The sequence below is a fragment of the Girardinichthys multiradiatus genome, chromosome 2 (genome assembly GCF_021462225.1).
Source record: "Girardinichthys multiradiatus isolate DD_20200921_A chromosome 2, DD_fGirMul_XY1, whole genome shotgun sequence".
Classification (NCBI taxonomy): domain Eukaryota; kingdom Metazoa; phylum Chordata; class Actinopteri; order Cyprinodontiformes; family Goodeidae; genus Girardinichthys; species Girardinichthys multiradiatus.
In genome coordinates, this window is record NC_061795.1 from 36409359 (window position 1) to 36426069 (window position 16711).

The 16711-nt window shown below is 39.3% G+C and overlaps 1 protein-coding gene and 1 long non-coding RNA gene across 6 annotated transcripts in view; one reads left to right on the plus strand and one right to left on the minus strand.

Annotated features, from left to right (window-relative positions):
- The first annotated feature begins 3987 nt into the window (after positions 1-3987).
- On the plus strand, positions 3988-6060 carry LOC124882538. The gene is made up of 2 exons (XR_007041931.1): positions 3988-4188; positions 4574-6060. It is a non-coding gene; the product is annotated as an uncharacterized LOC124882538 (long non-coding RNA).
- A 2644-nt stretch (positions 6061-8704) lies between these two features.
- rassf7a (Ras association domain family member 7a) overlaps positions 8705-16711 on the minus strand; it is a 40308-nt gene continuing 32301 nt past the window's right edge. For all 5 annotated transcript variants that reach the window (XM_047388965.1, XM_047388958.1, XM_047388972.1 and 2 more), the window contains exons 3-6: positions 14499-15427; positions 11307-11454; positions 11112-11219; positions 8705-9010 (exon numbers count right to left, since the gene is read on the minus strand). In XM_047388965.1, the coding sequence (XP_047244921.1) occupies positions 8979-9010; positions 11112-11219; positions 11307-11454; positions 14499-15427 (1217 nt within the window). In that variant the 3' untranslated portion in view covers positions 8705-8978. The remainder of the gene's footprint in view (positions 9011-11111; positions 11220-11306; positions 11455-14498; positions 15428-16711) is intronic.

Sequence of the window (16711 nt, forward strand, 5' to 3'; positions counted from 1 at the left end):
TAAAGTACGGTGATTTTTGCTTAGTTAGAGACATCTTAAACGGATGTGGATGACATTGAAGCAGAAAAAGTGCTGGTGGCTACTTATGCTGCATTCCATCTACTTCTGAAGTCAGAACTGGGAATGATCCACCCTAAAAGTATTCCAGTTTCTTGTTTGAAAATCAGTGCAACTCACTACAATATAAGATCATTGACTAGTCTAACTACCACCAATCAAATTTCTCATCTGGGAATCTAATCTTTCAAAAGGTATTTTCAAAGGTTAAAATAAACCTGGCAGAGCACAGTGGTTGATCAGTCATGTTCTTTGTTTTAGCTAAACAAAACTTTTTTTGTGATTTACATAACTACTGTTCCAGCTGCTGCAAACAATTTTTGGACAGTTTTAGTTCAAATTACTTATGTGTTATGGCTATTACACGTAAATGCGACATAGCTTGTCTTGATCTTTTAGCATTAAAAGCTAATAATCTGCCTTTTGTACTAACACTATAGAAAAAGGTTCACTAATGGCAGATGTAGTAATTCATTTCAGCTTCTGTGTAAGAAAAAATCCTTATTTCCTTGTGTCCTACAACTAACCATATGGTGCAAATGAACAGTATTGTTGATTTTGTTATTTTCTGTATTCCAATAGCATAACCAAACGCAATTAGCAATAAAGCCCATGTTCTGTTAAATTGCTATAAAATGTCAGTATTAAACATTGCATTAAAACTGTGTGCCATCAATAACAGCTTAAACAGCTTGGATTACAAGACATTTTATCTAAGTGAAATACGTTTGTGTTGGCTAGATGTAAAAAGAAATATAATATGCACATCGGGTAGTTACTCAAATTTCAAAGAGACAAATAAATCCAAACTTGCATCAAATGCATCAAACAATGTTAAGTCTACATGACTGACTTCTGATTTTTTTAGAATAAATGTAATTAACAACTCTTTTAGAATACAGGACTAATATATTTTGGTAGCAAATCTTCCCTTTGAAACTACACTAACTAAAATTGTTAAATCTGTTTAGATCACTTACCGTTGACCAATGAATCAATTAGCCATAAAAACCTCCTACACTCAAAGACAAAATAAGGTTAAATGTGCAAATAACAACCAACATACAAATCTTACTTTGGATCTTTAGGCTTTGTTTTTGCAGTGTGTCACAATGACACAGTTTCCTGCTATTTCTTTAGGTGCATCTATAAACATACCAAAGACAGTTGAAAACAGTTTGACATAGTGTCCCACTTCGTTGTACATGATTTATGTAATAGGCCTGACTTGTAATTTAGTCTTGTAATAGAACTAAATAGCTAAAGTAATAATAGAAAAAAAAAAAACATTATTTGTGAATGTCAGTCAGTCATTTTCTACCGCTTATTCCATAGTGGGTCGTGGGGGAGCTGGTGCCTATCTCCAGCAGTCTATGGGCGAGAGGCAGGGTACACCCTGGACAGGTCGCCAGTCCATCGCAGGGCAACACACATACAACAATGCAGACACTCATTCATACACCTAAGGGAAATTTTAGAGTTACCAATTAACCTAACAGGCATGTCTTTGGACTGTGGGAGGAAGCTGGAGTACCCAGTGAGAACCCACGCATGCACGGGGAGAACATGCAAACTCCATGCAGAAAGACCCCAGGCTGGGAATTGAACCAGGACCTTCTTGCTGAAAGTAGTTTTAAATTCTTGCTGGTACTTAGGGGCGGAGCTAGAGAGGGGGCAGGGGAGGCACTGGCGGTTTTTATTTAAACGTCTGTAGATGGTAAGTGATTTATTGTTTGTCCTGTCCTAATGCAAGCTGCGGCTTTTTATGTCTGTGCACCACTTGTGTAAAATCTCCCAGTCCGTTAAATCGAACGCACTGATCTCCTTGGCAACCGCACTGTTTTGGAGGTAAGCGCGCATGCGCTATTGTGTAGCGTATGTGAAATCTCTGGTCATAAACAGTGTTTTTGAGCTGTACTTTGTTGCTGTAATTCAGCAAAATAACATGAAACACAACTAGTTACTCCCTCTTTGCTTTTAACTGGGGTATTTAGCAGCGAGCAGACAGACATTAAATGTAGCGGTGCTCGTTTTAAAGGCTGGCCGTTCACAAAAACCTCGAGCTCCGAGGAGAGAGAAGCAAAGCAAGATCATTGAGGCTCCATCATAGCAGAACAATTCAGAAACTATTTGGAATGAGGGGAAAAAAGCTATATTTATAAACAGATTAAGTTAAGTTTTAAACTGCCTATTGGTAGCGGGTCTGATCTTTCTGTGCTCGTGAATTTTTGCAGCCATAACTGGTTCTGGATGACGGCTTCATAGCAGACAGCCGTTCTTCCTTCTTCCCTGTACTGCGTACGGCACAGATTATTTTAGTGGTACGCAGTACCGGACCGTACCGGCTCACTTTCATCCCTGGTTAGAGCTGAAAGGAAAGATGAGGGAGCAAAGAGAAATCCTAGAAGAAAATGTAGAGACGGAGAAGTCTTAAGACTGGGAGTGAGATTTTCATCTTCCAACACGACAACCAACTCTAAACATACAGCCAGTATTTTTAGACATTTAATAAATTTATTGCTATAAAGCAAACCTTTCTGGCAAAATAACAGTGGAAGAGACCTGTGACCTGTAATTGTGACCACAATCGGCTGTCAATACTCCTATCTACTTCTCTCTCTCTCTCTCTATATATATATATATATATCTATATATATATATATAAATATATATCTATATATATATATATATAAATATATATCTATATATATATATATATATATATATACACTGAACTTGAAAATACGAAGCACCAAATTGGAGCCCCGATCTAAACTTTGCGAATGAACAAATTAGGCTTAAGAACTGTAACCACTTTTTTGGTCAATGACAAGACAGACCAAACAAATAATAGTAATATATAGTGAAAAAACAAAAACAAATCTTTGGCAAATTCTACATTCATAGGATGAGCCATTGGACGTCATAAAAAAAAAACTGAAAAGGTCGGCCCCTAGTGGCCTGAGAAAGTTACAAAAAACAATTGTTACATAAAGTATCTAATCCCGGTTTGTCGTGGGCAGTAACGCTCTGGTCGTAAGGTCAAATATATCCTCGTTGAGAGTAATCCAACACAGTATCAATTAATAATAATAATATAAAATTCCAGATTTCTTGTTTGTAAAATAAGCAGTGCAATTAAAGCTATTTTAGACATTAAATGCGTGCAAATAAGCCGTCACTGAATGTGTCGTATGTAAAAAAAAAAATGTAATTGCTTGAAACTCATTTAATTTCACGTCATATATCTGTATTTTTTCGTTGTGATGTTTTAATCTAAAAGACTGATGATTTTATTTATTCATTTTTATATCACTATAATGTTATACAATGGGTAAATGATGTCAGCTCTAGTTCCGTAAATTATTGAGTGTTCCCTGTCCTCCCTTCCTCCGCGTCATCATCATCATCATCATCATCAGACCAGCCTGTCATGCAGCATCCTTGGTACGTGCACAGCCACACTCCACTCATGGCAACACGGTACACAAAGTAAGCCGAGTTCAACCACCTCACACCGGAGGGGTTGGAGCGCTCGCAGTCCAAGCGGATTTAACTCCCTCTACCAGCTCGAGTGGAGGCTGCCGCACTCCAGGGTGTGTGTTTACGGGTAAATGAACCTTTATAGCACAGACGTGCGCCACAGTTACGAAGCAGAGCAGGAAACTGTTAACGAGGTAATGGTTCATTCCAGATGTACGACGTGCAGAATTGAACGCGCCGCACCCCAACTACATCTCGAACAATCGACTGACCATGCTGTTCTTGAACATCCCGCCCACAGAGCTCCCGATATGTGAAATATTATCAAAAGGCGGGACATTTGACTGGAGCGCGGCATATGATTGGCTGAGCGGAAAGCCAGTTTGCTTCTCATTTGCATAACCAGGTCGGGTTGCAGATGCAGGGGAGTGGGCAGAGCAGGAGTAATGTAAGTGGACTGAACTTCTGCGGCGATGTAAACTAAAGAATATTCCTAAATGCACCCAACTTTAATCCTACACTGAGATTTATTTAATAATGAAAGAAAAAAACGTTTTAAAAATTTGGATATGACATATCTGGACCTTCGAGCAGGAATTAAACTTTTTTTTTTTTACAAAAAATATTCTAAAAGAAAACTTGGGACTGGTAAGTAGCTCTACATTTATTTAAATCAACATATAGTCTTAAACGTGTTACATTAATCGTCTTATTTGGTGTAATTGTGTTAGGAATGTATTTATATGGTGCTTATTGTTATACAATTTGTGAGAATGAAACTTTCTTTTTACCGCTTAATACGATGAGAGCTGCATCTTAATGTACTGAATGATCCATTCATCATGAACAGGAAGTCAAACCTAATTTCACTCTTTTTGCTCTCTCTATTACAGCGTTGATACAGTACAATATTTAGAAAACATACATTTCTGTGGTTTTATTCAGTTGTTGAGACATATACCGCCATGATGATTTAACCAATGAATTTGAGTCATTAATTAATGCTGACACAGTATTTGTCTCTACTCTGCAGAGTGTGTGAGCCTCAACACTGTCACTATAACCTCTGAGATCTAAAAGCAGGTAAGCCACTGACTAACGCACATTGCGCCCATTGCCAGTTCCACTGTGCGTGTGACAGCGGCTAACCTGGTTTTGGGAGTACCGCTCACTCCGCCGCACCTTCAGACCAGCCTCATCCGGGCAAGGCAGACACCTAGAAATACATGCTGTTCTAGATCATGTCCTATGCGCTGCTGGGAAAGGCCTGATCCACTCAAATGCCCTCCCAGCGGTCTCCACTTGTACTGAAGCCAATTTCCTACTATGCTGACAAACCTTATTTAGGACCCAAGTGGCTTTTGCTTTGCCTTTGGCCTTTTGCCATCAGTTGAGGCTGCTGGTGAGTTTTGTTTCAGTTTCTGTTTCGTAATTGTGGGGTTGATCAGTTTTGTTCTTAGTTGTGACAAATTAGAGGTTTCTGGGTATTCAGAAAAGTTGCTATTATTACATCAGTGGCAGTTTTTTTTTTTTTTATATAAGAGATATGGCTTTCTGTCCAGGGCAGCATGGAATGGAGGGCACCATGCAGCTAAAAAAAGTCATCAGTTCACAAATTATACTGATATCCAGTTCTTGACTTATGATTTATGAATCTGGACTCCCTTACACCATTTCTAGTACAAAATCTAATAAACTACGACTGTGTAGTTCAAAAATGGACTTATTCCACACGGAACATTGAGTGTGTTCTATAAAACACACTTTGAGATTTGTGAAACTACTCTTTTTTTCTGAAAATATAGAAAAAAGCTGATTTCGATACTTACACTGCATTAGGACCAGCTTAAATTGAGACACATGTTAAATGAACAACACAGAGACTGGTCAAATTTGGACTGAATTATTCTACAGTAAGCACAGATTCTTTGAAGCAGAGTTTGTGAGGTCAACACGAGGCATAGCAACAGAGCGGGCTCATATGCAGGGGCCATTAGGCCTTGTCACAGCCATCCAGGGTGCGACTCCTGACCTCAGAAGCCTTGCTGGATGTCCTACCCTTCTTTCTCTGCCTCTTTCCAGTCTGAACCCTTCAATCAAAGGCAACTATTGCCATAAAACATAGTTCATGTAGAAAAGGGTAATCTTAGTTTTCTCAAAGTATTGTAGAAATCTATATCTAAATCTCTTTATTTTCATCAGTCGAGACAATCAAAGTTCTTTAGCTTTTAATGCTCTAATGAGTGACATAGTATAAAGTGTTTTTTTGCAGATGTGTGTTTGGTTGTGTGTGGGGTAGGAGAAGTAGGGGCTTACCCAGGGTGCCATTCAAGTGTGATACATGAAACCGCTGAACTTGGCTTCAGAACAAAATGCATAAAGGTAGTCAGGTCATTTTCTTTCCTGACCTTTGCATGGAAATAAACCATATTTACCTAATTTATGAGTAACATCTTATAGTTGGTGCAATGTGTATTTCTACATGCCTAAAGTGAGAAGTAAAGTTGTGACTTAAAAGCATTTGTTGCATCACCTGCCGCTCATTTTATCTTGTCATGTGGTGCATGTCTTCACAGGATTTTGTTTTTTATTCCCGCCTTATCCGTACACAATAAGTCATTGTGACACAGAAGAAAAAGACAGGAGTGTGTCTGTCTGGCTGTTAGACTTGAGCTCCCTGTCATCGTCATCCTGATATGGGACGTGCGGATGCTCACCCTCACCGAGAAGATTGTTTTTCCAGATGCTCATTTTGATCAGTTTTTGTCTAAAGTAAGATAACATAAAGCTATGCATAATTCCCAAGGCACAGCCCCCTGAAAAATTGTTATAATCTGTTAATTCATTCTGGAGCCCAAAATATCAACAATTTGAATGAAACTGTAGGTGGGAAACAGTGAATGTAACAGATTTGCATTAAGACAAAGATGCTTGTGTAATGTTCTCCATGTCCAGGAGAAGGCATCAGTGCTCCACAAAGCTTTGATCTTGTCCAGACAGTGGGGACAAAACAAGGATTTGAAGCTTATCTAACCCTTGAAAAGACTTTTCAAAATCTCAATATAAACCAATTCTGCATAGTTGATCACTGTATCAAAAACGTTTGGTTTTGTGTGTTGGCAATATTGAAATAACGATGGGTAAAATGCTTTAAGACATACAGGAAAAGAAAGACAGCTGGAAATATGATGTACCTGCCCCGAGTCGGCAGAGGAGGGTATTTTTAGAAGCCCACAGGGTATCAGTCCGGGGTCAGCCAGAGCACACGGGGAGGCCTACGTCACTCAGAGTGTGACAGACATTAAGTTTGGTCTCCAGGGTAAACAAACAGAGCAACGGGGTGGAGGACAAAAGTGGTGTGCAGGAGCTAAGTGGATGTGTATTTGTCCTACACTGTTAAGATTTATGATCACTGGAGATAAGCTGTAACAGCACAGCGTTCTCTGATTAACAGTATTTTAAGGAGCGATAGTACGCACTCGGGTTCTTGTGTTCTCCACTAGGAACCCATTATTCTCAGAGTATAAATGTTAAAAGGATCTCAAAAATGCATTTATATAACCACCTGAAGTGCCTTCTACAAGTATTCCTACACCTCGATCTTTTTAACTCTGCCAAGGAGGTTATGTTTTTTGTTGGGGTTTGTCTGTCCGTCTGACTGTTTGCAAAATATCTCAAAATGTTATGAATGGATTTTGATTACATTTTCAGGAAAGGTGTGTATTAGGACAAGGAACTGATGTTTAGGTTGTTATAGTGATGCGGCTCACCATCTGGATCCAGGATTTATTTGAAGGTTTTTTTTATCATTGCCAGACCATGGTGGGACAACTTGGAATTCCCACATTGTTCCTCACCCTTTCAGCAGCTGGGGTACAGTGGCCAGACGTTCTCCAGAGTACGTCTCATCAGTTTGGACAACAGCTGACATGTATCAATAACCCTATCGGCTTGCTGGAGGTCTGCGCTCTATGAGAGCTTTTCTAGTTTATATTTTGTCATGCTACAATCAGAAAGCTCAATATATTTTTGTTGAGATTGGTGCATTGTGGTGAAGTGGAAGGAAAACTGTTTTCAACATTTGTTTACAAAATGGAAAAGTTTGCAGTTACAGCTGCAAGTCGTTTGGGGTAAACCAACAAGCTCTGCACTGAAAATCTGGCCCATTTTTCTTTGCAAAATAGATCAAGCTGAGTCAGATTGAAAAGAGCGTCTGTGAACAGATTGTAAACTAAATTTAGGTGTAATATGTAAGTATTCTATGATATAATCAAATCTATTGTAGCTCTGGCTGTATATTGAGGGCCACCGCCCTCCTGGAAGATGGACCTCTGCCAAACTGTCAAAGTCTTTTGTAGCTTCTAACAGCTTTTCCTCCAGCATTGCCTTGAATTTAGCTCCATGCATCATTACATCATGTAGGCTTCTTTCTGACAAGAGCTCCTACTTCGTTTGCTGTGTCCAGAAAACAAGGCAGTTTTCTGCATGGTTAATTGTAGTCCTGTCTCCTACCTGAATTGTGGACCTCTACAGCTCCTCCAGAGTTACCAGGACCCTACTGGCTGCTTCTCAGAGTCAGATTAAAGGGGGGTGAATGCAAATGGGCTTCATACTTATTCAGAGTTTTCTTTGTGAAACAAACAAACAATTATTTGATATTTTGTGTCGGTCTACTTTTCAAATTCCAATAAAATACATTGAAGTTTGTAACAGGATAAAATGTGAAAAGTTCAAAAGGTTTGAATACTTTTGCAAAGCACTATAGGCTGCCTCTCAGAGTATCCTATGCTAATAAGCGTGCTTTGCTTTTGTGCAATTATCTGTTTTTATTGATGTAGTGAGTTACATTATTAATAACAGCAGCAGCTGGGATGCCAGGATCTTTGCCTCATTTCCTTCTGCATCAACAACGCACTTTAAGAGATCTCCATCAGCTACATGTAGAGAGTTGATTATTAATGCCTAGAAATCACAGACCCATTAAACATCAAGTACAGAAAATGCATGCTTACTTCAACTCTTATTCATGATACATTTTATATAATCGCACTGTAATTTTTAACTACAAGTCAATTAGTTACAAGGATTCCAGATGCACAGTTTTTAAATGGGGTTCCTATAATTGCATATAAAAGGTTAAAAAAAACGACTCAACAAAAGAATATCTAAAACACGATTCACATTTTATTATTTAAATACGCAGTAATAGTAATAACCTCTATTCGTCAAAGGTTCCTAAATGATTTTTGCATTTCATACAGATTCTTTTAAAATGTTTACAGTAGCAAAACATTGTAAATATAGCTTTTCTTATTTATATAAAGTACATGTAAGGTAAATTAATAACAAATGGAAATGTTGGGAAGCAAAATGAGTTAAACAAGTGGTGATGGCGACAGTAAAGTGAACAACTTTCCCATGGCCCTGCGGTCCGTGTTTTATCTCCATGATGGCTCTCGGGATGTCAGGACTGCAAGACACAAAAACAAGTGGTGGATGATGATCCCGTTGTTTTGTTTTGGAGGGAGGTGGGGACACTTCAGCTGAAAACATCATTAGAGAGTTGGATTAATCTGGATAGGCACACACAAGCCTGCAGGGAACACACTGACACAAGACCAGTTGCTGGGTTAATTCATTTACCCACAGATTTTGGGGATTATGACTCAAGGCTTGTAGTCAGAGTAGTAAATCTGAAGACAAGGGAAAATAAATAGTTTGTATTAAAAGGAACTGATTTGTCTCTAATCTCAAAGAAAAAATAACACTGCAAATGTGAATGAAATGCACACAAGACACACACAACAGTTTGACTGATCAGCATATTAGGATGATTTATCCTAATATCTTTAATGTTTTGAAATGGTAAATAAATAAATTTTTGAATTGCAATTTCTAAATAGTATTGTTAGAGAGAGTTTTTTGTTTTTGTTAGGACAAGCTGTGCCTTGGAGAAGTATTCATACTCCTGAAACTTTTCCACATTTTGTCAGAATACAACCACAAACTCCAAGAACACACAAAGTAGAGCATAATTTTGGAACCGAAAGAAAATTGTGACTTCAAATGTTTTTACAAATACACATCTGAAAAGTGAGACATGGATGTGTAGTCAGTCCTCTAAATAAAATCATGTGCAATTGGAATAGGCCTGGTCTTTGACTAGGCCATTTCAACACATGACTATGTATTCTACCACATATGTATGTTTAAAGCCATTTTCCTGCTCTTCAGAGACCTGCTAATGAACCATTCATTTGTTCCAGGTGTGTTGAATCAGGGCAACATCTAAAACATGCCGGACACCGGCTATTGAGGACGAACTTTGGACATCAGTGATTTAAGGATATCAGATTACAAATGCATGTCACACTTCGGATTGTTTTTTGTAAAAACATTTCAAATATCATGTATAGTTTTCTTTCCATTTCAGAATTATGCTCTCATTTGTTAGTTGATCAAATAAATTGCCGTAAAATACCTTAAAGTTTGTGGGTGTAACCTGACAAGTGAAAAATTAAAGGGGTAACAATACTTTTAGGATGCACTGTGTATTAACTTATCTTGATTCTATAATACAATGAGTACGTGTTGTGACAGGTCAAACTGTGGGTGTGAAGACAGCATAAGAACCAGGTACATCCGTCCCAGAGGAGAACAAAAGAAGCTTCTCAACAAACCCAGCGCCTGTGGCTCTACATCTGAAATGCATCTGTTTTTATAAAAAGGATCTTGGTAAAAACAGACCATACTAACCTCTCGTCTATAACGAGGGGTCCAAAAAGATATTGGCACATTTTTCTTTTAGGCACACATAGCCCAATGCTTTACACAGGAGGAGAATGGGACAGTGCTATACATTTGCAGAGCCCGTGAAAGGCTATTGCTCTTTGGAAGTCAAGCCAAAGAGCACCAAAAGTCCATGGCATTGTGCAGATACATGCCCTCACATGTAAATTAATGGTACTCATACATGAAACGCAAACAGAAGTGATATTGGCCTAAATGTTTTCAATATTACAAAATAAAAATAATGTTGGGCACAGTAATTTGCAATGCGATGAAAAGGTGACATTGAGATACAGTGAAGAGCAGCTGCTGGGAGTTGATTTTTGACGTGAGGGTGGGAAGGCCACTTGGAATTACAAAAGGAGGGGATTAATGGTAAATCCCACGAAGCATTAAAGTATAACAGAAGCAGTTATAGTTAGTCCAGAAACAAATAGTGTGATGCAACAAGGACACGGAAGTACAGAGAACATAAACCCTTGAGAATTAAAGCGTAGAAGGTTGCAACAAACACTAAAACGAAGAATGTGGAAAAGTTTGTCAGATGTAAAAAGCTAGGGACAGGACTAAGAGGAAGCTGTTAAAGAAAAGCATTTCATGCTACAATGGCTGAGCACAGGGAAGTTAAGAAGTATAAGAGACCACCAGATGGTTCCAGATTCAACACCATTATTAAAAGCATCAGCCTTAAGCCCAAGAAAGCTGGAGTAGATATGGGGGTGTAGGGCTCTGGGACCAGGGGATGGAGACGTGGGAAGCAGCAGGGTCTCACACATACACACCCTCAGGGTTGAGGCTGGACACTAGAGGGTTTTGCAGGTTCCGTGGATGTCCTAGAAACTGTTTGGCCGTCGGACGAGGTGGAAATTCCACAGGAGTGGAACTGCGGCCTGAAGGACAAAACAGAGGAAAATCTTCAGAGAACCGGCCATTATGAAAAAAAAAAAAAATAAAAAGACGTGTAGCGTCCATACTACCTGCTGCCAGTTCCAGCTGTTCCAGCTGCTCCTGCAGCTCTGTGCGTGAGTGGGCATGAGCCGGCAGGACGCCTGTCTGCTGAATAAACTGCTGCAGGTTACACTGCCTCAGCTCCTTATTCAGATCCTCCAGCTCATTCTGCTTAGACTGCATGGTAAAGATGGGGTAAAGTAAAATATGACTGAACTGATTGTAGCATAAAAATATTTTTTCCACGTCAGTTTAATTTCTTTCTTCACGATTACAAAAAATGCTTCCAGTCTTTCCCACAAGATGGCAGCAGAATATACAAATTTAAACTAGAGTCACTGACGCAGATTACTGCTTATCAGACCAGTCTATTAGACTGAGTCCTCAACTGCCTGATTTTATCAGATCAAAGAAGCATGATGCATATTTATACCTTAATGCAATGTTCATCAGACGTTATTGAAAATGTAAAGTTCTGAACGTTTCCAGGAAAACAGTTTCAAGGAAAACAACTTCATGCACACAAAGTAAACTTTAATGCACACAAACAAAACGTCAATCTGTTTTAAATGACAATCCGTTTTTTTTTATCAGCATGTCTGCAGATTGAAATAAACACATATAGGCCACTTTGGTGGCCTGTGTGTGTGTGTGTGCATGCGTGCGAGTGTTTGGATAATTGATGTTGGACTGAGAAAGCCTGCTGAGGCAGTACACACCTGCAGGTCTGCCTCCATTAGCCCGATGCCAGGAACGCTGTGCTCATCACCGGCAACATTTTAACGCTCGGCTGGCTGCCTCAACCAATTCCGCTGACTGATGACTGACACAAGCTCTTTTTCATCAAAATGGACTGAGCTTTCTTGTACTATTTTATGTTCAGAAGTGTTAACATTTTGAGGAAGTAAAGGCTTCCTATTTTCTCTAGCAGTTACTGTATGCATGGCAATATGACTTCTGTCCTACAGCCCACGCAGTGCTGTTTGCTACCTATTACAATATCTGATGTTTTAATAACCTATGTAAAATAAAAAAAAACTCATCTTTGTTCCCGCTATCACAGGTACCTTTGTAAATCAGCAGTAGAGTGCCCTCGCTGTCTATGACACAGTTCCTCTTTGTCCTTTTAACTGAATACTAAATGTGTTAGATTTTCTCTTGAAAGGCTCTCTGACTAAAAGGCAAATGAGCTTTAAAAAAAGTTCTGCATCCCATTTTTGACAAGGCTTTAACCTAACCATTCTCATTTCAGCTAAGCTACCATGAAGGTGGAATACATTTTTCTTTAATCCTTTGGCCGATGCAAACTCAGTGAAAAGTACACAAAATCCCAAATGGGAATCCCAAATGGGATTTTGTCACTCAAAATCCCATTTGTCACTCAAAAAGATGTTCTAACCTGAAGAGATATGACTTATCATGATAACAATAAACTAAAAATAATGATGTTAGCAGGCCCACAAGCTGACAGTAAGGTTAGTGTTGTTCCTTAGGTTTTATGAGAACATCAGTGAATGTCTTTACGTTTTAAAATTTGATTAAATGGATTTTTGTGTGTTGCTTACCCATTCAGTTGCACTACCTTATGTAATTGGTGTACTGAAGTAGCTTATTAGATAAAGGGTAACGTTTAATTCTAAGAGCAGTATTTTTTTAGGTTCTGATGCAATGACAGTCATTGTTCTCCAATCTATTGTCCAAATAACTTATATTACTTTTTAAATACGTTTTACTGTCACTTCATATGGCAGAAAGTACCACATATCACTCATCTCTCATACCAACTTGTACTCAATAAATAGATTTCTAATGAGGCTAACATGAAATTCACACCAGTTGGTAACAACCAAAGTAACCAACACAAAGAAATCAAAACAAATGGGCCCATAAATTCAGTTATGTTTTATAGACTGGAATGACACAGGTAGTAAGTACTGAACACACGAAGAAGAGGAGGTGCAAAACACCCGGAGCATCAGGAAAATAACTGAGAACTGTCAGTATTTAAAAAGCAATCCTGCCCCATGCCAGTGCAAACTGATGGCCTTTTAATAAGCCATCAGTTTAATATTAAGGTGTTGCACAAGACGTATGTCATGATGGGTTACAATAAAGAGCTTTCTGAAAGCATACTGAATGTTCCAGGGAGCACAATTGAGGCCATAATCTGGCAGTGGAAAGAGCATGATTTTAGCATAAACCAACCACGACCAGGTGCTCGTTGCAAGGTTTCTGACAGAGGAGTCAAAGAAATAACCAGATCAGTTGGCAAAGGGCTACTTAAAGAGAGCTCCAGAAAAACCTGGAATAAGCAGATTACACGTATTTCCATGATAACAATAAGTGATTCACTTAACTGCAATGACATGTCACTGTGCAAGACTCCACTGCTGAAGAAAAAGCACATTAAAGCTTGATTAAAGTTTGCTCCAGAACATTTAGACAGGCTGACAAACTACTGAAATGAATCAGGTTTAACACTTACTATCTGTGTCATTACTCACAATTTAATCTTTGAACTAAAATCTGTTTGATTTTTTTTCCTCTCTGTGAGGATTACATGGCTTGTAACCAACATCTGGTGTGAATTTCATGTCAAGAGGTTCAAATGTCGATGTGTTCAATACTTATTTTCTCTTCTGTATGAGTGTTGGGTTGGTCCTGGGTTGCATGTGGGTTTTGAAAAAGCTCGATTTTCCCTTCAAACTGGGTTAGGACTATATTAGGAGACTAATTCTATGCCAATGACTCAATGTCAACAAATAATTAGACAATATAGTACAACAGGTTGAGGTTTAGTAAATCCAATAAATTGAGCTTTTGTAATCCAAATAAATATTTTTACGCCCAATTTCTATACACAGTACAATGACAGACATACAAATGTGAATATAGTGTAAACAACATTAGTAACCATGAATTTAGAACATGTATTTCATTCAAAGTGAAACCTCCCAAACTGCTTTAGCTAGAGTATAAATACAACACTTTCATGAACAGGATATGAGGATCCAGCAATCATATCATAATACTACAAAAAAGGAATCAGTTTTTGTTCAGAATTAATATTTCTCCTTTTGAATGTCTATTGATTGTGAAGTATCTGCTGCATTATGCAGGTAGGAGAGGGAACAGATTGATATAAAGCAAACTGGGCACAATCTTAGCCCCTTTACTTTAATTTACAGTCCTTTATCCAAAACCATGACCTCTCTCCTTACCTGCAGCAGAGACTCCGACTTCTCCAGTGCCTTGTCAGCCTCTGACAGCTGCTCCTCCAAATCGGCCCCTTGCCTATCCTGGATCCGCAGCTCCGCCTTCACAGCATCGAGTGACTCCTTGGCCCCGCTGGGTTTGCTTGCCGCCTGGCTCTCCCTCTGGATCTCTTGCTCCAGCTGGATTGAGCGAACTGAGAAGTCATGCAGCCGCCGCCCGCAGTCGTCTAGCTTGGTGTGTAAGTCTGCCAGCTTCCTTCTCATTCCTCGCTCCTTTTCTACTTCCGCCTGCCATTCCTTCTCCCAGTACTGCTCATTTGTGAGCTCAGCTTGGTTCCTTTGCATAGCTTGCTCTAAAGCATCAATCTCTTCTTGCAAGTGAGAGTCTGACACCGGTGAAGGGCTTGGAGAGGGGAACGGATGATCCCAGGAATGTGACTCCCTCTCCAGGGCTTCTAGCTGGCCCTCCATGGCTCTCAGTCTCTCCTGTTGCTGAAGAACCTTTCTAAAGACCTCCTCCTTAGAAGGATCAATAGGAGGTGAGGGGGAAAGTGATGGTGCATGAGGGGATACAGGACTAGGTGAAGAGGATGGAGAGGCTCTTTGCTCTGTGGAGTCCCTTGGAGACCTCTTAAACTGTTTGGTCTTGGTTTTTGGGGAAGTGGATGGCCCTAAGTTAAACGTTAGCGCTTTCTTAGGTTGATTACGTTTCAAAGGCTCTGGCTCAGGATGCTTGGGCAGTGGAAGGGTAGACTGTCTTTCCTGTTTTGAACTAGGCCCATCACTGCTGCTAGGGCCAGTGCGCCTCAGGAAGAACTGCACCTCGCTGCCATGTTGCCCCAGCTTTGCCAAAGACTCCAAGGGCCTCTCTGTAGCCAAAAGCTGCCGTTCAGTGTCCCTCAAACGCTGAATAAGAACATATCGACCTGTCTGACCTGCCAAACAGACAAAAATACACAGAATGTGCACAGACACATTATTAGTTTACTAAAAACACTTCTATATGAGAAGAACAGTTTCTATAGCTGCTTTAATCTTTTGTCACAAACGAGCAAACCTTAGGTTTGAAATTTAATTGAATCCTTGAGAAAGCCCGGCAACTCTAGTGCTGAAAGCATGCACAGTAAAAATGGAACTATTTGTTGTATACTGTCATGAAAACTTGGTTAGAAGGTATCAGTGTATTAATATTGCTTGAATTTATTTCCTTTTTTTTTAATTTAGTTACATTGCGAATAACTTGTAAACTTCCATGTACTTTACTAGAGTTTTATGTGCCAGACCAACAAAAGGTAGTGCATAATTGTGAAACGGAAGGAAAAAGAAACATGCTATTAAAAAGTAAAAATGTGAAAAGTTTGGTGTGGATTTGCCATTGGCCTTTCTGATTCAATACTTTGTAAAATCACCTTTTTCTGAAAATACAGCCTCAAGCCTTTTGGGATATGTTTCTAACAACTTTGTGCATCAAAAGACTGAAATTATTGTTCATTTGTCTTAGCAAAATAGCCAAATATCAGTCAGTTGGATGGAGTCTGTCAACATAAAATTTCCAAGTTTTTTCACTCATTCTCAATTAGATGTACATCTGGACTTTGAGTGGGCCATTCTATGACAATGATATGCTTTGACCTAAACCACGGTTGTGGTTCCCGTCCTAAGGAGCCAGAGTCCTGCATGTTTAAGATGTGACTATGATCCCACAGAGATGATTAAAATGACTGAATTACCTTCTCAGCGTGTCATTATGTTTTGAAGGAACCAGCTAATGACTTGCTCATTTAATTCTGTTGGGTTGATCCAGGGAAACATCTTAAACATGCAGGACCCTGGCCTTTGAGAGCTGGAGTTGGCCACCTCTAATCTAAACAACTTCATTGTAGGTCTGGCTGTACATTTTGGGTTGTTGTCCAGGAAGGTGAACCTCTGCCACAGTTTCGAGTCTTTTTCAGCCTCTAACTGGTTTTCTTCCAGGAGTCCCATCTAGTGATCTAGATTCACCAATTCTTACTATCCTGCCCCTGGTCAAAAAAGGTTCACCACAGAATGAAGCTGCCACTAACATGTTTCAACCAGAGTATGATGTGTTTAGGGTTATGTGCTGTGTTAGTGTGTTGTCTGATTCAGATTACATACAGTACAGTGATACCAGTTTAATCTCTGTCAGTGTTGATCGGGTAGAAGTTGAATGTATGAAACTTGCACAACAAGTGAAAAAA